The sequence below is a fragment of the Aulonocara stuartgranti genome (assembly GCF_965226115.1).
Source record: "Aulonocara stuartgranti genome assembly, chromosome: 6".
Taxonomy (NCBI): domain Eukaryota; kingdom Metazoa; phylum Chordata; class Actinopteri; order Cichliformes; family Cichlidae; genus Aulonocara; species Aulonocara stuartgranti.
Genome location: NC_138944.1, coordinates 2,006,396 through 2,030,029, shown reverse-complemented (window position 1 = coordinate 2,030,029; position 23,634 = coordinate 2,006,396). Strand labels below are relative to the sequence as shown.

The following is a 23,634-nucleotide window of genomic DNA, read 5'->3' as shown; positions in this document are numbered from 1 at the left end:
GTCTCGCATTAACTCTCTTACTGGTAGCTGAGGACAATCGTGGCACACCTGAGTGGAGACTACATTCACCATCTGGGAAGTGACCCAGTCTGATGTGTAGTATCTCCAGGTGTGTGGGTTTGGTGGATCGTGGGTCAAAGAGGGTTAGGATTACTGATATGTTACTCATACAGCACATGAAGACTTTGTAGCTGATTAGACATCTGCACACACAAGCAGGAGCGGGTGCTGGACCCAAACAGTCCAAAAACGAGCTTTTCCCAGAGGTGAACACGTGGTCTGACATCATTAACGGTTTATGCAAAATATTACCTGACATTTTTTAACCTTATCACATACACAATAGCTCAGCCTGTGTTTGTCAGGGTCTACTTCCTGTTTAATCCTTGCCCCACCCACACTTTCCTCGTCACACCAATGGGGATGTGTAAATGTCATTATGCGGTTAAGATGGATTTCTTTTCATTGTTTGTTTGTTTGTTTTTAAAGGAAACTTTTCTCCTTCATCAGCTGAGGAAATAAACCCTGTGTGGTCACACTGTGCCCTCGCGCCTTACCTCCCGCTCACCCTTACATCCCCCCATGTTTTATTCCAGCCTCGTGGCCCATCAATGGCAGCTCTGTGCGGCAGTGACAGCGTTAAAACCGCTCATGTCCGAGTCTCCACCTTCTATGTAAATGACAGCGTGAGTGAGTGGGACCCGAGGCGGAGAGCTCTTACTGAATGAGGCTGACGGGGACGGGGGGAGTTGCCTTCACAATAATAAGGAGGTGTGGGTCCGCTCTCTGCTGTTTGCATGTACCCGGAGCAGAGCAGCGATAGGCTACCTTTTGGATGCAATCATGTCACGAGCGCTGGGCTGTGCCACGAGAGCATCTGAATAATCCACACCGGCCATACGCGCACGGCAGAAGACTGAAGCGATGGGTGGCCAGATAACGCGAAATGCCTTTTACGGTAAGGAGCAAACATTTGTCATATCTGAGATGTTTCGGCGCCTTTGTTCAGGTCTTTGGCTGTGAGCTGCTCACGCTCTGTTATCAGGTACCAGCCTATTCTTTGCTCACAGTTACGTCACTCCTGTAATTAGAATAGGGGTCTCGAGACGCGCAGCTGTGTCTTCTGATTACGACGTAACAACCAGGATGTCCCCGGCTCCTCGCGCATTGACCTGCGCCCTGTATAGCAGTAAATTGCAGGGAGGTGTTTGCACTGGGAGCAGCTTAGCTGGAGGAGAGGAAAGTTGTGGGGTTTCCCCTCATTACTAAACAGAGCGTGCAGCTGTGCCTGAGAAATCAATGAATTGATTTTTTTTCTTTTGTATTGTCCTGTATGCCATCACTAAGGTCCCACCAGGGGCGTGTCCAAAGGATGGGGCATGGGGTGGCACCAGGCCCCATAGATGGTATCTCTATGGGGGGGCAAATTTGGCAAATATTGTAGCTTGTGCTCCATACTGTCCACTTAAAGCTTTACTTCTTAGCTTCCAGATTGTAAAACATAATTCTGCATTATTTTGAATTCTGTGTACTGTTACCAGTGCCTGAAGTACTTTAGTAATAGTACAAACGTATCCAAATACACTCGAAGCAGGTGTGCAAATACTTGTTTTCTACACACTGTTTGTATCTGATCAGATATTTGGGTTTCTCGTGCTCCACGTGCCACACTATTCCAAATATCCTGCACAGACCCCCTGGGGGCAAAGCATCCATCTGACAGGGCGGTTGCTGGCTATAAGCAAAACGCACAGGCCGGCTGAATTTCAAAGATGTGTTTTGGTGGTGTAGTGTTCTCTCCACGAGACCCCAGGGACCTTTTGTTCTGTTAATAAACAGTGGAGCTTCTGTATAGGTTCATACTCTGAATGTAGGCCAGCTTCAGTGCTTGTGTGGTGTCAGGCAGAGTTTTTAACAACAATAAGATGACAGTAACCCACCCGTCCACGTCCCCACACCCCCTCCTTTCTACAACAGCAAGAAATGAGGAAGTGAGCCGTGCCAGCAGTGTGATGAGGAATTCGTTCCTCGTCTTTGCACAATTATTATTAGCATGGTGTGTCGTGTTTGGGTGTGTGTGTATATATACCTATGTGTTACTATGGGGGTTAAGCTGTGTCCCTGATCCTGCAGCCTCTTCTGGTTTTGACCACCTGATCGTTCTAATTAAAGCCCTGAGATTAATCCAATTACTTAAAGAGGGACAAGCTAAGACAGCAGGAAGAGCTCCTTTTCTCTGGGATCAAGGTCAAACGCCTCCAAAAATTAGAACACGGCGTTTTTCTTGTTGTGCGATCAGAATGCAGTCTTACCTGGTATTGGTGTTAGTCTCTAGCAAGGCTGTCATCAGGACTCACAAAGAGGCCCAACTTATTATTTTTACTAACACAGCCTGTTAAAGGAAAACACGTCATTATATTTGTCCATAAAATTCAGTTTTGTGAATTTTAAATCACTTATTGAAAAGTTTTGTGTATTTCTTCAGTGTGAAGTTTGAATGCAAAATTAAATCTCTCGACATGTTTTACTAATAAAACGGACTCAGAGCATGGCTGCTCTTTTGTGCATTACAACATTGTTCTGTGTGTTGATGGCAACAAAATATACAAAATGGTAATCAACTGTAAATTAGAAACAACTCGAATAAAACAGCACGTCAGTTTTCATATGGGAGAGGTTTGTTTTGATAGGGTGGCTTTTGTTTGCTTTAGGCTTTACATGCACCAGGTTTGCATAACATTTTGGTAAAAACCACGTCTAACCCAAATTTACAGATATAGTCGTGGAATTTGGAATCTGAATATAGTTATTATCAAATATGTAAGTCGAACAAATGTTCTGCTGTAAACATAAGGCTGTTTCGTGGCTCACGTGTGTGATGTTCTTGCAGAAATGTGAGCTAAGTCACGTCTTATAAAGCTCGCAGTCTCCTCTTCATGGTTGATGTTAGAAAACTCTCCAACAGAACTTTTCCCTAGCAAACGTTTGGACCCATGGAAAGCGTTTGTGTGATTTCATGTCCCAGGGCTCTGGGACTATTCAGTGTTTGAACTTTACTCAGAACTCGTTTGACATTACGTCTAGTTTTCTTTTGTTCAAAGATGCCTGTACAGATCAAAACTGTTCTTAACAATAAATACTGAATGTTTTAAGAAGGATACTGAGTGATTTTATTCCTGGATCTCATCACTTTAAACGACCATGGAGCAGTTCTGACAGTTGTGCAGAGTCCTGCACACAAACTGCTTTCACAGTGCATCTGAAATAATTTAACTGTAATAATGACCAAAGCTGTTACTCGGTATTTTATGGTCTTACCTTCAACTGCAGACTTTAGTTTTGTCATCTTTTTTCACTGTAACTGCTTTTTCTCGTCTGCAGTCACGCCTGCCTTTGTTTTGCCAACAGCGACGATGTTTGCTGTCCTCGATGTTCCTCATAGTTGAGTTAAAACTGCAAATTGCTTGCTAGTAAGAACCTGCAGGTACAGCAGTGTTTGAGTGAGTACAGGAGGCAAGCATATGATAACTGGGAGTGATTCATAACCTCAGCTTTAATCACAGACTGTACAGAAAAAGGTTGCCATCATAGCCACTGCGACATCCTGTTTCGAGACCTCCATTTCAGCTGTTTTGCCACCACCATCTTGGTTTTTGGAGGTAGAAGTCTCCACGTGTGAAGGAGCAGCTGATGCTAGCTTTCATCCACACAAACACAGGTTACACCTTACAAATAACAATAAAAAATAGAGTTTTAGTCACCAGAACCACATCGAAAGCCATCATTTTGTCTGATAACTCAGTTAAAATGCTGTAAAATTCACAAACGTGGTCCTGAAGTGCATGGCAGTGAGTTTTTGAAGTGTCTGAGGCCCAACAGAGCTCGCAGCTACAGCTGTGTGTGTGTGTCAGCGTTCCTCTAATGGTGGAACTGTTGAGAGGGGGGGAAATTAGCTAAAGTTAGAATTTTAATGTGGGAGTCTTTGTGGTGGCTTCATCTTTCAGCCTCAGAGGCCGACACTTAGTCATGACAGGCAAGTTAAGGCCGGTCCAAAGCATTATGGGTACCCCCCCCCCCCATCAAAGTATAACTGTTTCCATGACAACCCACAGCCATTGATAGAAAGTGCTTCTTTCTAAATTTGAAAAAGCAGGCATTAATTTCTGAACCTTTGCAGTGATGTTTTCTTCTGCATGTGAGCCTTTTTGGAAAATGTGCCTGTTTAAAAAAGAAAGTTAAAATCGTTGCTCTGCGTCTCTCACTGTTTACGTGTTTGCACGAGCACAGCGAGAGCTGCTGGGGAACAGATTATGCTTTCTAAAATTGAATCTCTGCAGGCTGCTGTTCTCAGGTGTGAAGCACCAGAGCACATCCAAACAGCGTTTGCTGAGTCGGTTGCGTAATTGAGTCTGCCGAGTGTGTGGGAGCTCCACTTCTGTGCTCCCGATTGACTGAAAGTGGGCCACTGTCTGCGGCTGATTCGACGCAGCGTCTGGTTGCATTCGAGCTGAATTGGATTCTGTATCCGAATGCAAAGAGAAGCTATATCACAAAGTAAAGATTCGTAACTTTGTCGAATTGGACTGGGGCTCGGAAATGTCACGGGATCTGCCTCAGGTTATTGAACGCACCAGCAGCCTCTGTTTTGTTTTTTTCTTTTTGTGTGTAGGAGATTATAGTGACAGGAACGTATGTCTCTGGGTCAGGTGGCATTGTTGAGAGCGTGCATCAGTGTCGCACACATAGCTGTTGCTTCATCTAACTTAAAGCATCAGCTCTCGTGACAGGTCACCTTCAAGGCAGCGCCCACACGATGACTTCCAGTCAGTACTGAATAGCATCTCGCATGCTTCAGTCAATACACGCTGCATGTCATTACGCCTCTCCACCAGCCTGCTCTCTTTCTCTAACAGAGAGGCATCGTGGGACAGCATTGTGCTCCGCTGTGCGCAGCCTTGTGATATTATTATTTATTGATTACTGTTGTGTAATCCCTTCCGTGAAGAGAATGTGGTAAGACTAGTGGGCCGTAGTGGATGACGTCAGTCAGACTTCATCCTATCCACGTCTCACCTTTCACTACCAGGCCGTCCCAGTGTGAATTATTTAGGCGTCGCTCTGCAGCAGGTTAAGCTCTGAGCTGTTGAGCACATTTCATTTGGTAGTTATGTTATGATCATTTGTAGCTTCTCATTTGCAGGTGACTTTATTCCGTTTAATGTAATTTCAAATTTAATCCGTTTTGTTTCTGTCCAATCTGCTGGCCATTATAAAGACATGACTGTGGACTCGGTGGGGAATGAATATTTCATATAGTTTTTGTTCACTCGCTCTTTTTTTATTTTTTTTATTTTATGAAACCTGTCCTGTCAATTCAGTTCAGTTTTTTTATACATTTATACAAATCACAAGGGGTTCAGTAGTTGCACTTTCTATTTCCTTCAGTGGAAACCAGTTTGGATGCACATTTTCTTGTTTAAAAACATCGTTATTTGCTTCAGGTTGGCTTTCTAAGTGGACCAGTTGTAAACTGTTTCAGTGGTGGTTGCACATATTAAACATGGGCTAAGTTTAAATAATGAGATAAGAGTCTGAACTGTAGAAGTAATCCCTGTGGCCCAAGAGCTCAAAACTCACTGATTTCAGGCCTTTTTTAAAACATGCGGTCGTCTAAAGCACCAACTGCTGGCTATGAGAGCAGAAGACCTGGCTGTGTGCCGTTTCTGTTACTTCTGTTTGCAAGGGGGAGCTAATCAGAAGAAAGTTAGCTTAAAGCCAGGGGGAAGGTCTTCTTTCAGAGAGTGTAACATGTGAAGGGGTCATGGAAAGCTACCTTTGCACAAGGTTGAAAACATGGAGTTCCTCTGTAGCATAAAAATCTGCCAAACTGATACTGAAGCCAATCAGTATTTCAGTTAAAAAGGAGAACTGGTGGTGAGTTACATTATTGTATTACAGTTTGTTGAGCCGCTTGGAAAGCAAGTAAGCTGTTAGAAATGTGTTTGGACTTTTGAGTGACCAACATTTTTTGATTGGTGCTATAAAACTCAGGCAATATTTGACAGGATTAGTATTATGGGGCTTTCAGACATAATGCAGCAAGCTCTCAGAAAGGCATTATTTCCAAACTCCTTCGAATGAGGTCTCTCTCCCACTTTGTCCTGAACATTCGTCAGGAACCCTCGGCGTTACATTTTAACCCTCTGTGCGTCTCTTGGACGTCGTCAATGTCAAAGGTAGGCTGGTGGACTCAGTGGACGTCCCTCAGAGAAAGACCCTGGGAGCAAAGTCAAAGTCATCATCTTTGCAGGAGTTGTTGATGAAAATGAAGAAGGAGCTCTTAGATGGAAGAAGTTAAACTTCTAGCATGTGGTTTGTGTCGGGAAAGGGTGCATTTCACCCAAACCTAGATCGTTTTTTCTTGTAATCTAGCAGTGTTTGTGCCTAAACCTTATAAAACATCAGCTAAACAAAAAAAAAAAGACGTGGAAAAATAGCAGTCCAGCCTGGTGTGGTGTGTGTGCCGTGGAAACTGAACTTGTTGTTTTATCAGCTTCTTCTGATACTTGTTTCTTAATTTGATAAGAATCAATCAAGTTGTTATTAGTAGACTTCATTAAGATAAAAGGTTTTTTTCTCTAACAAAAGTGAAAATACGATTGCCACTGATGGTAATCGTTGCTCAGTGTTTAGCGGTCAGTAGTATAGCTAAAGGAGGGAAAAAAGCCTACCTGAGCTAATCCAAAGTAAATTGTTTTTTGGACGGGATCACCTGACACTGATCTGAGCAGTCACAGACCAACAGATCTCTCACGATGTTCCTTAACAACATTTCTGATCTTTTGGTCGCCACCAGCGATGCAGTGACTTCCTGGTACCTGCCCTCAGGTAGAGTAGCAGCCACAGCTACCGTAGCAGTCGGTGCCTGTTGAGTTTTATATGATCTGACTGCATCTGTCACACATGTGTGCAACTTTGGAGATGAGTAATAAGAGGAAACGTAACACTCTGGGTGACTCTGTAAGAGGCACAGCATGTTGTTCTTGTACCTGTACTGTAACGCGTAAAGCCTTCTTGCCGAAATGATAATGCATGTGATTAATTGTCGCCGTTATCGTGTGATTCATTTCACTGTTGCAGTTACATTAGACTGAAATGGCATTTTGTCATGAGTCAGTGCGATTAAATGCATCATCCAGACACTGCTATGTAAACATCATTAAGAAGTTGTTTGTCATTGCCCTCCAGGCTTGTTGGCAGTGTTTTAAATGACGCTGTCAGCTGATCTACAGAGAGAAACATCTGAAAAAGAAGCAAAGGAGAAGCGTTTTCCACCTGTGAAGTTTTGGTAAAGATGAAATGGATTTTATTTATCCGCCCTGTGTTGGTAATGTTTGCAGTTATCCCGAGAGAACGAGCTGAAGCTAAACAGTCTGCTTTGTGTTTTCTTAACAAATGATTCTGGTGAGTGATCCAAAGTACACCAGTATATTAATGCTCATTTACTTCTAATAGGTGCATAAATAAACTGTGATAAGCTTGAGTGGAAATGTAAACCTGTAAGGATCTGGTGTTTGACGTTACACCCTACACCAGTCTGCATGTTTGTTATTCCCATGTTCCCACATTGCTTAAAGGCTTGATGGGCTATCGTAAAGTCACAAAAGTAACTCTGTGTGCGAGGTTGTGTTTTCTCTAATGTTTCCCAGGATGAGCTTCAAGCTGGACTTCACATGGCAACAAGTGCAGAGAGTGGGTTGGTATGTGGGCTACCTGTGCTTTGAATGATACAGCCTCATCGTGTTTCCATGGTGCTAAAATTGGGCGTATCAGTGGAGATCTGGGTCAATGACATGTGCAAACACCGGTCAGGGTTTGTTTTAGTCCCCCTTGGAGATGGGTCTGAGGCTTTGGACACAAAGTGTGTATCACAGCAGAAAAGTGATTCTGCACACACTGCTAATGCAATATGTTGCCTTTGTATATGAAGCAGTATAGCCTGGATATTAGTCTTCATCATTTTATGCAGCGCATGGTTCAAAATCTCTGCACAGCTGAATGAACGGCCGAGGTTCCAGCGAGTGGCGGGTTATATGGCACAATACGGCTCAGCTGTTACCTCACAGGAACATTTCATTTGAAGAACAGCTTTTGCGGGTGTTCCACAGAACAAGGAAGTGATGTACCCACTAGACACGGAGCAAATATTTGAATAGTGTTCTGGACACATAAAATTCGATTAGCATGGGAAACTGCTTGAGTTGAACAAAAAACCTCTCGTCATCCATCTGAATGAAATGATGAGACCGCAGAGATGTTCATTGCAGTATGACGGTATTATCTGTCTGTGTACTGTGACGAGCGATCGGACCTGTCACACATGTGCTGTCATTAGTGGGATAAACAACCCTCTGCACTCCTGGGCAGAGGAATACAAGCTTTTCACCCTGTTTGTTCATAATAAGACATCCTTGACCTTTGGCAAAATGGCTCCTATGAGGCTTTTAAAACAACCTCTTCACTGATAACAAAAGTATAAAGCTGTGTGCACAAGAACGGGTTTAGCGGAGGCAGCTGTTAGACTGTAGTCAACAAGAGTTATTTACATTGAGGGGTCACATCTCGGGCTCTGAGGACATGAGCATACTCCAGGATTTGTGTTCCTGAGGTAATTGGACGACTGAGACGGGCTGCTCGAGGCAGCTTTGTTTTTCTGATAGCTTCAACAAACAGCAAGCCTTAAACAAAGCCCACTAAGTGGGGAAATAGTCGATATTTGGTCAAAAGTAAATTCAAAGCTTAAGCCATATAGTCTGAGTGCAGTGGCCAATGTTGGGGGGGGGGGGGCTTCTACAAAGAAGCTATCTGAACAGCAGGCGACTGGTATCCAAATCAAGTAGGACTAGCAGTAAGTTATCATGCATTTCAGCATTTTTAAGTGGAGCTGGTACAAGAAACATTTTTTTTAGCCAGCTGCAACCTTAAGACTTTCTATAGTGAAGGCAATATTTATGCTGCTGCTGTGTTTAAAGCAGTGCCATCACTGTGTTTCATGAACTATCTAAGAATTGCATTAAAGTACATATCCTGAGTATGTTGATAGGTTACCCACACACGCATCCATCCATGCTTCATTCATTTCAGGATTACAGGGGAGGATATACCCTGGACAGGTTATCAGTGTCTTGCAGGGCTAGCACTCAGAGACAGACAACCATTTGCACTCACATTCACACCTATGGGCAGTTTAGGGTCACCAGTTAACCTTGCCGCACCGACTGCATGTCTTTGGGCTGTGGGAGGAAGCCAGAGTACCTGCAGAGAACCCACAAACATGGGTGTGCAAGCTCCACACAGAAATACTCTGGCCAGGTGGTGGATTTAAACCCAGGACCTTCTTGCTGTGAACCAACAGTGTTAACCACCGCAACACTCCGGCCTACCTGAGTTTGCTCTTCTGCAGCAGCAGCAGAAGCAGCTTAAATACTATGGCCTGTATGGGATTTGCCAATTGGATGTATAGACGTTTATCAGCTGAGACATCAGCCGATGTGGGCTGGCACTGAGATGAGCTGATCTGCCAGGATTACAGCTGAGCTTGACTTCATGATGCTGCCTAAACGAGTGCTGCGCATGTTACCTTGGAGAGGAAGAAGTACCACGAAGAGGAGAGATACTTGGATACCGTGTAGTCTTGATATTCGCTCAGAAGTTAAACCAGCTGTGAATTCAGCGTTTCCAAAACGTAACCGTTGACCCACAGATACCTGAAATGGATGCTTTTTTTCTGTGTTCACTAGTACTCCTGTTTGTTTGACTGGAAAAACACAACCAAGCAAGACTATAAATATAATTTTACTGTGTCTCAATAAACAAAAGGCATCTGTTGTAAGCTCACTGATGGCTGCCGAGTGAGCCGATCAAGACCTTTAGATACCACGGGTTGCTAAGGAACATGAATTCACACGTAGCCCCTTCTCTCTGCAGCAGCTGTGCCTCTTTAGAGCCCGCTAATTCATTCAGCTCAAACTGCCCAGGACCACGTGAACCACATTCAACAGCCGCTCCTCTGTAGCACTGCCTAAGACAAAAGGCCTCAGCCGTCTTCTTAAGTTCGGGGCCAGATAGAATAGCAGACATGCTGTGTAAAACTGTAGTGTTATTACAAGATAAACACAGACAAACACAAAGACGGACTACAAAGCGTGCTGTTGTCTTTGACTAAATATGTGGACTTATCAGGACTCTGCAGGACATCTGCTGCTGCCCTTGAGTTGGCTTTCATTGTTTCAGGGTCTGGTCAAATCAGGCAGGCCTCTGTAAAACTGAATGTTAATCATATAATTCTGGCAATTTTTGTAATGAGGCACCTGCCACAGTTTCTTTTCATATTCAAACGCTGTAATAGAGGCAGAATCACACTGTACATTTAATGTAGTGGACTGATGGACTACAGTTTCTTTCTCCTATCAATATGTAGTAGGGCTGCCACGATTAGTCGACTAGTCACGATTACGTCGACTATCAAAATCGTCGACGACTGATTTAATAGTCGACGCGTCGTTTGAAGCTTTGTAAGATCCCAAAAGACGCAGGAATAAGTAGCAGGATTTAAGAGTGTAATAACGGACTGAAACAGAAGATGGCAGCACTGCATGTACAAGGATGTCAGCTGCCGTTAAACCCCGAAGAAGAAGAAGAAGCTGTGTCCCAGAATTCATAGCGCAGCCCAGCTCAGTTTCCAACAATGGCGGCAGCTGCTTAGTTTTAATATTACTCTTATTATTCTTTCTGGGTCACAAAATAAACGTTTAACATATTTTCAGGCGAGAATGTAGCTGTGTAAACCTCAAATATCTGCTCAGTTTATCAGGACACCGCATATTTTCAAAAGCGCTCCGACGTTTTCGGAGACGTCTGTTACCCACTAGCTCGATAGCGAGCCGGGGGCAAGGCTAACTAGAGCCGTGAGAACACCGGACTCCCGGCAAATCATTTTCAAACCCACCGCAGTCTTTCGCTACTCAGGTTAAACATGATACATAAGTCACTTAGATGCTCGAGAATATACTCCGGTGTCCTGTTATATTTTAGATAGCAAGGAGCAATCTGCAAATTTCATTAAAATTTAATAAACTATCATCTTGTCTTTATTTTTAGTTAGCACATACCTTAAGCACTTAAAGCTGTAAGCTAATGATAGTTATATAAGAGCAGATGCTGCTGGTTCAATAAGCTGTATGTTTTACGTCCAATGGATGATGATCTGATTAATCGAGTAATCGCAAAAATAATCGGTGACTAGTCGACTATTAAAATAATCGTTTGTGGCAGCCCTAATATGTAGCCAGGCATTTCTGTGTTGAAACATTTTCAGCACAGCTGACTGGAGTTTGGTGGGGAAAAACTGAAACATTCAGCATAAACATCAGGATTTGCTGATGTTTATTGTGATGTATCAATCGCTCAGACCGGAGGAGATGGAATTTCTTTCTAGATGGCAAATCATACCCGGAGAAATCTATGAAAGAAGAGACAGCCAGACCAATTTCTCTGCTGACAGTAGCTCGAGTAGTCCATAATGCAACACAGCTATGAAACATGTAGTGCTTTGAGTCTGCAATAGGACTCTCAATAGATCTCTTATCTTACAATCACAGTTGGTATTGCTTTGAATTATTGCTGTGAGAGGATACAAGTGCAGTCTTTGTAGATACAGCTGGTCAGGTGAGGAAAACGCTAATCGCTAACTGATGTAAGCGGGGGCCTGACAAGCCGAGGGAAAGCGGGTACATCAGGAAGATGGATTATACCCCATAACCACAAAATACTGGAATGTTTAAACACAAATACAGAAACTTCTGGAAGGCATTTAGCATCTCAGAATGGTAACGTATTGAATATCAGATCAGTCGAATTTTGAGGATTCTCTCCTTCAAAGCTAAAAACTTCCTCTCAGCTCAGCTGCAGAATACTAATTTAGTCTTTCTAACCTGGCGGTTAGTGGCCGTGGAAAATCTGTGAAAATTGCTCAAGTGCATGTTTCTAGTAGCTGCTCAAGTGCTGCGGTCACACTCCTCTCACTCGGACTCCATTCAGGCACTTCTGCTGCCCATGCATTTAATTATCAAGTCAGTCATGCCTTCCTCTGCGAGTCTTCTTCACCACCGGAAAGCAGCCATCGAACTGCCGGGTTTTGGGTTGAAGTGCATGACCAAGCGCGATATGTGATATTTAGTCTTGCTAGAAACTTGCAATTGACCTGTTTGGTTGGTTATTGGACTGCAAGAATTATACCATAACGTCAGTGTTAATTGGGTCAAATAATGTATATGCAATATGTTCAAACAGCATCATACTTCACACGGCTTCTACTGAGAATTTGTGGTCACAGATGTCCAACAGAGCGTCTCACGGCCAACGCGGACCATGTAATGCAGCCATTAGATTTCAGAATGGCTGTTTGTCTGGGAACAGCTCATTTTGTGAGTAACTAAAGAGCATCATTTGTCTTGGACATGTGTTTTTGAAAGTTTTCAGCCTGCAGGCCCAGTGTGATTATTGCTGATTAGCTTATTACTCTTCTACTCACAGATAATCAACAAAGAACCAAATCCTAGATGATATTTCCTTATCTGATGTCATTTTGTGTGATAACATTTTGAATTACAAACATCAGATGCTAACTGCATTGCTGGAACCTAACCTCCTGCTCCTAATTAGGACGTTTATTTGGTTTGTTTTCAATGAAATTCATGGCTTTGTTCTGCTCTTTTGTCTCTCGTTGCCTTATTAGACTCCCTTGGTGGCCCATTCCCGTCCACGTCACATCGATGTCACCACAAACCCAAGAGGTGCCTGCCTATCCACTGTGGCAGTGTCGGTGGGCCTCTCCCCATCAGCCCACTTCTATTCCATCCAAACGCCAAGGGGTCCCAAATTGTCATGGACCTTGCCCAGAAGACAGCAAAGAGGCAGGCCAGTTTCTGCAATGCCATCACCTTCAGCAACCGGCCCATCACGCTCTATGAGCAAGTCCGCCTCAAGGTACATTTTTCACAGAGTGGAGCACTTTTCCTCTCGAGTGTCTGAGAGCTTTTAAACTGTCAAAACTGTTGTCTTAGTTTTATCTTAGCTTGACAGTTAAAAGGTTTTGTCCCCCAGTGTAAACTCAAATTCGCTGTCTGTGTTGGATAGACGTGATGCAGTTATTGATTTAAAGCCTCAAAAAGCAGACGTTTCTATTCATGGAAACATTTTTATAATTTGATATTTTTCACGTACCAACAAGTTTTCTTCTTTGCAGATTACCAAAAAGCAGTGCTGCTGGAGTGGGGCTCTGCGTCTGGGCTTCACCGCTAAAGACCCCTCCAGAATAAACCCAGACAACCTTCCCAAGTACGCTTGTCCTGACCTGGTGTCTCAGAGTGGCTTCTGGGCCAAGGCGCTGCCCGAGGAATTTGCCAACGAGGGCAACGTCATCGCCTTTTGGGTGGACAAGAAAGGGAGAGTCTTCTACCGCATTAACGAGTCCAGTCCCATGCTGTTCTTCAGCGGGGTCCGCACGGCCGAGCCCCTCTGGGCCCTCATTGATGTTTACGGCCTGACCCGCGGCGTGCAGCTGCTAGGTAAGAACATGGTGGAGGGAATGAGGCGTGTCTTGATGGGCTTGGTGTGCATATCATCCAATAACAAAGTAAATAACTGTTTATAAAAGATCAAACCACCCTGCCATGTAGAAGGGCTCTGTGTCAGAATATTTAAATATAGTTAATAGAATTCAAACATGGCGCTTTTACCTTAGTCCGTCTTTATTTAGTCAAGATTTACCAAACTAATTGGAAAATGGTGGGTGTTCAATAAGAGCGCCCAGCTGCCTTTGTCCACCGGTCCCCACAGGCAGCTTAATCCAGCCCCAGTGCTGCGTTTCATGAGTAATTAGCTTTTGTCCTTCTAGAATAACCTTGAAGAAAAGTTCTTTCACAGCTGATCACCAAAAATCTTCAATTCAGAGTCTTTAATTTGTACATCTTAGCCCTGCATGCATCAACATCCAAGATAAGGATTGGAGAATGGTACCAATACATATTGCTTTAGATGTCATACACAGTCAGGTGAATGTGTTGGGAGCAATACGGAGACCCACCAACCTTCTGATTGGTGGATGACACACCTGTATCTACCTTAGCCACGGTCACCTTCTTTTCTCGTCACTTTGAAAAACCTCTAAAGTGATAAGAAAGTAACCGGGTGTAAAGACAACCTTTCATGTTGGTGTTTTTACTTTTAACATCACTGCTGTTGAAAAAGTGAGTTCTCCTTTTGTTTACTGTATGTCTACAGGTTACTCACCCCGCTGCTGTGTGCAGTAAAGCCTTCGGCCAGCCTCAGAAATATTTGGCCCACATGTTTACACCAGAGCAGCGGAGGCACACTGTTGTGCATTATCCAGCTATGCTACGTAGCTTAGCATGCATACCCTGCGTACATAGCACAGGATAGTATGGCCGTGGCTTTGATGTGGGAACTTGTGTGCTCGTTCTTGTTTTCCCCTTCAGAGCGGATGCTGTTGTAAAAATACACCAGGGGTCACATGTCCCATGTTTGATTGTATTTGTGCTGGTTGACAATATCTCCTCCAGGCTGGCAGCGGCGGATGTGTAGTGTCCCGAGCATGAGGGGAATCCATATTCTTTGTTTTCTCTGTTTTTACACCATAATTGCTAAAAGTCTCGTTGCCGTTTGCAACATTTTTCCTACTCAGTCGGTGTTTGCAGGGAGGAAAAATGGTTATTAATGGTTGTTTCATTTTAAAGGAACATTCAAAAAAGGGTTCATGCACATCAAATGCACAAGCTGAGCTTAGCACCCGGAGCTTTAGGGTGATTAAACTCTCTGTCGAACATCTTTCTGAGATGCCTGACCCTCGAAGACACTGCTTCAAGCACCGTTTTAATCAGAAACTGGTCCTCTCCCCTTTAAGCCTTCTGCTTAAGTCATCCTTACTGTCTTTTTACTGTCAGGCCATGTGCAGGGCTGCCTACAGAGTGAGTCTCAGGGGGCCTACAGACTGACATCTGCCCTCATAAACGGGGGCCTGTTCAGAGGGGGGGGCACTACCAAAGGCTGAGAGAGAGAAATGCATCACCCAGACCAGACACCATCTTTGTGATGGTGAAAGGCCAATTGTGTCAGCTCTGTGCATCACGTTTCTGTGCGTTTCAGGAACCTTTTTACTGCACAGGCCACATCCGAGGCTTTATTTATGGAGCAGCTACAGTAGTAGCTGTAGTCCTCGCCACTCTAATCGCTGTCTTGGATCAATTTGGTCTGGCAGTTGTGTACATTTTATCTTTAAGCCCCTTTTTTTAAATTTTAATTTGTGATGTTCACAGTTGTAACCAAGCTACAGCGCACCTGCCAGAGTCCCCTCTCAGATCAATAACATTTATTTTCTCTCCACGTCCGTCTCTAACAGCACTGCGTGAGATTATTCACTGTGCCTGCTTGGAAATGCTGTAATCCTCGCTACATAAAGAATGAATTAAAATTCTGTGGTGGATTAACTGTACAGCTTGTTTATGCAGCGCAACAGTTTCATAACGTACAGCAGCCTGTGGTCGTGTGTTCATTCAGTGGGGACAGTGATTCAAACGCACTGAAAAGCCTCCAGTATCTCTCCAAATCACCCATTCTGCCTGTCTTCATAGCACTTTACATGCTTCTTCTTCCAGCTGTTTCATTACGCTGCACAGTTACTGGCACCCAGTTTATTTAATGACTCTGATGCATTTACTGACTGTCAGTTCATATTTGGAGGGCTGTTTTCCTTTATTGAACGCTTACCTTAGGCAGGTGCTTTGCTTTATTGTGACTAATGGTAAAACAAGTGCAAGGCTGGTCTTGTCTCAGGTGCTCCCAGGTTGTTGCTCTGCAGCTCAGTGCTCTCACCTGCCGTTCTTACAGCCCACAGACAATTAATATTAGCTGCTCCGTTTAATAAGTGGCTACATGCGTGCCTGACATCATCAGGGATCTGGGACAGTATCCCAGATCTGCTCCAGGGCATCACTGGCTCTTGGACAGTCTGAGGTGCTACCTGGTGGTGATGGATGGACTGAAACATCCCAGAGGGGTTCTGTTGGATTTAGGTCAGGTGTGAGGACCAGTCAATGGTATCAGTTCCTTCATCCTCCAGGAGCTGCCTGCATACTCTCGTCATGTGGGGCTGCGCATTGTGGAGCACCGAGGGAAACCCAGGGCCCCCTGCGTAGGGCCTGACGATGAGTCTAAAAATGTCGTCCCTGCCCGTAGGTTAACATTGTATGCCTCCACAGACCATGGGCATGCTGAATGATGTTACAGGCAGGCTTATGCAGACTCTTTCCCGTTGGCCACATGTTCTTAGGGTGAACCTGCTCTCACCTGTGAAAAGCACAGGGCTGCCAATTCTGGTATTTTATCGTAAATGACAATTCAGGATGCCAGGTGTTGAACACAGCGTCCACTAATGGACTTCGGCCCCTCGGCCGCCTTCATGAGGTCTTTTTCTGATCATGTGGTCAGAGCCATTCACACCAGCAGCCTGCTGGAGGTCATTTTGTAGCTCTGGCAGTGCTCATAATGTTCCTCTTTGCACAAAGGAGCAGATGCTGTGTCTGCTGATGGGTTAAGGGCCTGTCTCCATGCTCCTGAGACTCTACTGGGGGGCACAGCAAGCCTGCTGCTGATGTGCCATCCCGGAGGAGCTGTAGGGTCCTGGTATCACCACATGGACTCTAGGCAAATGCAAAACTAGTGATAAGAGAGTCAGGAAAGATGAGAAGGGGAAAAGTGCCCGTGAAATCCACCTGGAAAATCATCCTGTGTCATTGTTGCCCCTCTAGGGAACCTGACTGAACTTCAGCTCAAACTGATTTACAGCCCGTGCTGCTACTTCATAAAATACCAGATCAATAGCTTGATGCTCTGATGAAAGTGTTGCTTTAATTATTGGAGCAGAGTGTGCGTATCGTCCTGTTTCCTCTGTCACGCAGACACTTCTCTGTCCTGAGACCGCTGTGCTTCTCTTTGGGAGCAGTTCAGTAACATAAGTGTAAAACTCTGACTTTATGTTCAATCTGGCAAAACACTGCGATGTGAGTTTGTTATTAAAATTAAACGAGGTCATCTGACCTAATGTTAATACAAAACATCTTTTCTCTATTTTCAGTCAGTGAGATTTTAGAGAAGCTTAATCGTCATAATTTGATCCCACTGTTTCTTTTACCACGTCCAGGCCAGCGTGTCGAGCAGCCTCAGTGGGCTGCGAGTTGTCGTTTGTTCACCACCTCGAGGCTGTTCTGAGGTCGGCTCAGGATCGGAGGATGACCTCAGGTGACATTTAGGATGACTTTGATGTAGAACGATTGAAATGGGAACCGTGTCATACGATAGTCTGCCCCGCAGTAATCACCACGAGGGCGACACCACACACGAAGAGTCCGGGGGGGGCGATTTAGTGCTTTCACGCCTCCACGAGCGCGACGAGAGCAATTTTAAGACTTTCACCTGTCACCTTCCATGAAGCTGGGCCATAAAAATGATGGAGCGACTCCACTACGTGTACACACACGCAGCTTTGTTATACACGTGATTTCTTTTCACGTCAGTCTGCTTTGCCAGGAAAGTTTGGAGCCTTCGCAGCATACAAACATCTCTGTATTTTAGGCTCCTGCTGCAGAGAAAGGTGTCAGATATAGTTACTTCTCCGCTTAGAAGCCTGGGGTAGCGAGTGATTGACTGCACCTGGCTCGAACGGGGCAAACACAATATTGTGGAGGTTTGCCAGGATAATCTTTTGGGCAGACCGAAGCCGTCCCCACAGGCTTGAAATCCAACGAGCCACAAAGGCAGTTTAATATACACTGATTTCCCGGTTCCTAGGGTTAGCCGTCACTCTCGTACGCACGCACACACACACAGCAGGACTTTACTTGACATCGGGAAGGAGGTTGAGTATCTGAGTAATTCCAGCTGTTGTGAAGCCAGCAGGACTCAGATTGTATGAGTCAGTCACTGTGGAGCTTTAATCAAGACGGGCCCTCTGTGGGACTTCCCTGAAGGACGAGAGAGAATAAAGTCTGATTGCAAAGCCTCAAGGCCGCTAACACCTCTCGACCGGGCTGACTCAGAGTAGGTGTTGGCCAATCTAGCTGCCACCCCAAAGAAGCACAGCAGTTAATTTAGTTCATACAAAACATGGAAGAGAGGAATGGAGGAAAGCTGTAGTTACACTCTCCAAAGAGCCTCTGATATCTGCAGTGTTTTCAGCTTTCCTCAAGTGATGGATTGAATTACGGGGTAGCTTTGGACTGGAGAATGAGGTCCCACTGAGCCAACAGGAAGCAAAAACACTTGCTGTCACTCAAAACACTTGCAGTTATGAAGGTGGCGCCGATTTTAAACTCTAAACCATGAAACGTGGGGCAGTGGCGTGCTGAAAGCCGCACGCTCCTCTCGCTTACGTAACCTCGTGTTATTCTGCAGGACGACTCCGCAGAGACCGCAGAGCTGTGCTTTTGTACAAAGATGACAGATGTGCACGAGGTGTAAAGAAGTGCAGCGAGAGTAAAACAATGTGCGAAGCTTTGACGGATGAAGGCGCAGCAGGAGCAGCTCTTTGTTTACGTCTTTCACGAGATGTGTCAGAGCTAGCTTATCTCTGACAGCGTGTCGGCGTGCGAGGCGGGGTCGTCCCGTTCTGAACCGTTCGCAACACGACAGCCTCGGTGAGGCTAAAGTGAGCGATGCCACCTCTGATAGAAACTGCATCGCTCATGTGCTCCCGGGTAGCTTTGCAGCAGGTTTGCTTCGGAAAGCAGGTGGAAGAGCAGCTGAAAGCAGGTTTCCCTTGACTGATGTTAAAAATGTTGGAAATGGTGATAAGGCACAATATTTGTCTTTTTTCTTTGGAGCTGTCAAAATAAAATGCAGCTCGCATCTGGCAGCGTTTAACACTGACGTCCGACACCTGATTAGTCACTGCAAAACACGGATAAACTTCAGACGCTGTCGTCAACTTTACTCAAGACTTCTGAGAAGTAATGTGACATTAAAGAGTTTCCCTGCAAACTGGCGTAATGAACATGCTGGTAGTTTTACTGTTTCAGTCTGTTTGATATCAGTGGGCTAAAAACAGCTTTCACCACTTTCCAGATATCTCGTGTTGTGATCTCTGCTGTTTTAGCTCTATTGCATTGCTCTAATGATATCATCTGACAACATTACTCTGTGCCGTCAAATCTCTAATGTTTCATTAACTTGCTGTCATTCAGCAGTAGAAGAATATTTCTTGTTTTTTCTTCGGAAACTCTCGAGCCTTTTACCAGAAACCTCCCTGCTCCTCGTCCTGGTCGTCTTCTTAGAATTTGGTCCCTAGAAGAAGTTTATGAAAGCGGGGCTAGATTCTTGGCTTTGCATGAGGGTCTGTTTGTCACAGTGGGAAGAAAGTGGGACTCACCGAGTGAGTCTATAAAGAAGACAGTCTGGTTTCTTTTGCCAAAGCCACACACACTATCTGCAGTGAAAAACGTTCTATACATCGAATGACGAGATGAGAACGCCGCGTAATGAGACGTGACAAATCTTAATTATTAAAGTCCAAAAGTGTGTTCAGAGAATAATAAACACTCTTTTCTTTCGGACACAGCGACCGAGTCTGATCTCCTCTGTCTCCCTCCGTACTGTACTCTGGCACCGACGCAGGAACTCCGCCAACTTCTGGAGTGACAGGAGTCTATTAGCTGTGTTTGAGTTCTGCGGCGCGGGTTCCCCTACTTCTGGGAGAAACCGACTGCTTTCAGTGAAATGATGATTTGATTGCTGCGAGCACTTGACTGGCGCTGGTGTTTGACTTGGCAGGATTCAGCCTCCCAGTTAATAGCGGCACTTACAAATCCTGACGCTTCACACAGGCCCTCCAATAAAAATACACAAAGCAGAAAAGATGGTGTAAATCTGCTCTTTTTCTCTTCTCATTTAGGAAATGTAGTGGGTTCAGTGTTGTAAAGACCTCAAGACACCAAGCAAAGCAAATTAGCAACGCTGTGTTTCTTGGCTAAACCGAGCTGCGTATAATTCATGATGGCTGTTGGTGAGAGAGTTCAAAGGCTAAGAAGAGTAAACAGGATTTGTATGATTTGGCATTTACGATTCGTTTCAAATGAGCGTGCTTTGGCTGAGTCGGGCTCTCTGTAAGCGCTGAGCGGTCCAGCAGAGAACTTTTAACAGGGGTAAAGTAGCGGTGACTCATCGAGATTCATGTCGACTGATTCTTCTCAACTCTGGGTAAAATCGGACCAAACAGAGTTCAGATCGCGATGCTCAGTGGAGACGCTGCCAGAGTCTCAGTCGCCCTCCGAGTCTTTTGGGGAATCGGTATCTTAATCGAGCGTAGTGTTACTTTGGGCTCGGCTCGCTCTTCCACACATCTCACAGTGGGTGTACTGTTTAAGCAGTTACGGCACATCTGCAAGCCACCTTGGAGCCCACCACTCCCCCACTTCCTTTTCCTGCAGCTGCTGTTTAGCTTCTCTTTCACCTCCAGGTTTGGTTTGAAAAGCACAGTTTCCAACAGTAAACAGGAGTTTAAACCCTGTAACGATCCCCCAGAGGAGGCTTTAATGCTTGAACGGTAACCCTGTGAGGTAAACTAGGATCGCTTGGATAGTTTTCACACTGTTATGTCAAATTTGTCTCTATTTTAAGTTCACTGACTTCATCAGTGTCACAGGTGTTGTCAGTGATATCTTTTCTTTGCTACTGCTTTTCCATATATTTACCATTTAGTTAATTAGCAATGAAAATCGTTGTTATTCCAAAATAACTGATATAAGTCACTGTTTTTTATCTGAGTGCCGATGTTTCTCGTTTTGTTCTCCATGTTTAGATGTTCCTACATTTCCTTTAATGTTGTCATTGTAACAAAATGAGTCGGAATAATCTATACATATATTTAAAAGTAGGATTTGTGTATTTGGTCTGTGAAAAGGTGTTTTAAGCCCTGACCAAACAGTTTGGGTGCCTAAATCTAAATGGAGAGTAAAAATGACAGTAAGTTGAAATATAATCCAAAAATAATGGTGACTGAAAATGAACCTTAAACATTTTTAAATATGCATTTTAAAAGGAAAGAGAACACTACAAACAGCCGACGACGGGAACCCGAGTTTCCTCTCAGAATGGATGTGAACAAATTTAGGACGAAGTGGAAAAACTCAAAGGACAAATGTCCCAGCATTTAGACAGAGCCTGGACTGTCAGCTTATTTAAAGTGTTAGATTTTTAAACATGCCAAAAGAAGGAAATGCACCAATAAAACAAAAAACAGGTCTAAGAATAGACAACCCGTAAATTTTAAGAGCTGTGGACCTCGTCAGGGTTTCACAGAATACAAGAAGCATAAAGTAAACCTTTAAACTCATAGAGGAAGTGACCCCGACAGACATTTATGTTTTGTGTGGCTGGAAACGACGTGTGAACGAGTTGTGAGTCTAAACATTAGCTGAAAGACACTAAAAGTAAGCAGAGCTATGCATGAATCCTGTGAGCTGGTCTGAAAGAAGCACCTTTCACATTAGACGGTTCATTTTCCAACAGTGATGAATGCACTCTCCTCCATATGTGTGCAAGCAGAGTGCTGGATGTTTGTGGAGGGGCTGTCGGTCTCCTCGCAGTAATAATTAGCCTTTCTCCGTGTGCGAGCACGGGAATAAAACTGGGGGGCTTTATTATAAGAACCTTATGATGGAGGTTATTAGCGCCGAGGTCTTGGCATGCCGATTGGCAGAGACACGGCGGCACATGCTGAATTCTGCCGATGACCTAAGGGACGGGGCTTTTGTGACTTACCGGGCATTTTGCCCGGCTCTTTGTTATGGCCATGTGTTGCCCTGAGAGCATGCTGCTCTTTCGAAAAGCCCCGGGTTCAAAGCCTCCCAGCCCGATTTGGGACTGGGGATTGGGCCAGTGCCAGGGAATAAAGAACTCCCAAACATCTAGCACAAAGACCCCTCTGACTCCATCCCTCCCTTCTACTGTCCCTCTCTTGCTCTTGTTTTATATCCTGCTCGCTCTCTCGCTTGGCCAGTCGGTCTGCGTTGTTTTAATCCCCAGGTCGGTCACTGCCGAGCTCCACGCTGCCTCTTTCTGTGTTGTCTCCCTCACTCCGCTTTATCTATTCATAACAAAAGCTTCCCGGATATCCAGCTATACCTTCCAGCCCTCTTAGCTGATCCCAGCTGGACAGTTCCCTTCACATCTGCAGACACCCTCCCCGAGTCCTCTTCTCTCGCTTTCAAATCTCTTCAGGATCCTTCTTTTCATTGTCTTTCCGAGTTCCAGCTCTCCCTCTCAGTCTCTCCATCTCTGCTGACATCAGATGAAACCCTCCACAGACTGTGGATAAAGATAAGCCCTGTGAGATAGACTGTGTGCGTGAGAGAGAGTAAATCCTCCACCTCCAGCCCCCCACACCCTCTCTCCAACACCGGCTCAAACCCCTGGCACGTTCCTTCTGCTCAGGCTAGCAAAGCCGCTAAGCCAGCCTCTCCCTCTATCCGCCTCCCCATGCGCAGCATTAGCTAACCTGCTTTGTGGCTATTCGCTAATTAAAAACATTTACGGTGCTAGCCTGCGCGGGCCAAAACGGGCACGCTGCCATTCTCCACTGACCCGCCCACCCCGCCGATTCCCGTCTATGCACTCGCGATAGATCAGCCCAACAGGTGCTACGTTTGGTTTGCAGCTCACTCAGAAGTGAAGAATCAGGTGATTCTGCTTCATTTCTCCAGCTCCTCCAGGCTCACAGTCAGCAGCTGCAGTGTTAGAGAGACGTGAGCGCACACACTCACACAAATGCAGTGTTTAATGCAAAGTGAAGAAAATGTGGCATCGGCCAATAGGAGAGCATCTGTAAGTGGCGGCTTTGAAAGGGACCAATAGGACAAAAGGCCTGTATCGACTAAAAACGCAGGTGCACCATGATTAGTGGGCAGCAGCTGGTGAGGTCGCAAACGGACACGGGCACACAAACGCATGCTGGGCACACACACACACACACACACACACACACACACACACACACACACACACACACACACACACACACACACACACACACACACACACACACACACACACAGTAAATGTTCTGCAGTCCTTTCAGAGCTCTCTCTGTCCTCCCAAGCTAACAACGAGCATTAGGAGCACATGCGGTACGGCGTTGCTCCGTCTCTCCGGCCTTTGATGAATAAAAAAGCAGAGAGAAGAATACACTGTGCCCAATCTGGTATGAGTTTGAAATGACTGCTCTTTGAAAAGTGAGGGAGGAAGGGGAAGAGAGTGAGACGTAAAAGGGAACATAAACCTTGAGAGGAGCTTCACAGGGGAAAAGCTGATAAAAGATGAGTTTTTTAGAGAAATAAATTTCCCGTGTATATGGGTTAATGTTCACACATTCTGCATTTGCATCAGCGCGACACTGAAGGTGCGAGAGAGGGAGATGATGTGCGGCTCTTTGGAAGCCTCCATCAATTCCTTTCTACACAAATCCAGCACCGTCACGGGCAGCACCACCCCCTCCTTTGCCGGCTT

The 23,634-nt window shown here is 45.0% G+C and overlaps 1 protein-coding gene across 8 annotated transcripts in view; it reads left to right on the top strand.

The window, feature by feature from the left end:
- The window catches only part of neurl1aa (neuralized E3 ubiquitin protein ligase 1Aa), a 148,923-nt gene that overhangs the window by 107,697 nt on the left and 17,592 nt on the right, over nt 1-23,634 (top strand). For 3 of the 8 annotated variants that reach the window (XM_082537958.1, XM_082537955.1, XM_082537957.1), the window contains exons 2-3: nt 12,797-13,047; nt 13,307-13,628. In XM_082537958.1, the coding sequence (XP_082394084.1) occupies nt 12,946-13,047; nt 13,307-13,628 (424 nt within the window). In that variant the 5' untranslated portion in view covers nt 12,797-12,945. Of the gene's footprint in view, nt 1-454; nt 959-11,820; nt 11,889-12,351; nt 12,486-12,796; nt 13,048-13,306; nt 13,629-23,634 lie in introns of those variants that run through there. The other 5 variants (XM_082537953.1, XM_082537954.1, XM_082537952.1 and 2 more) reach the window with 4 other exon arrangements.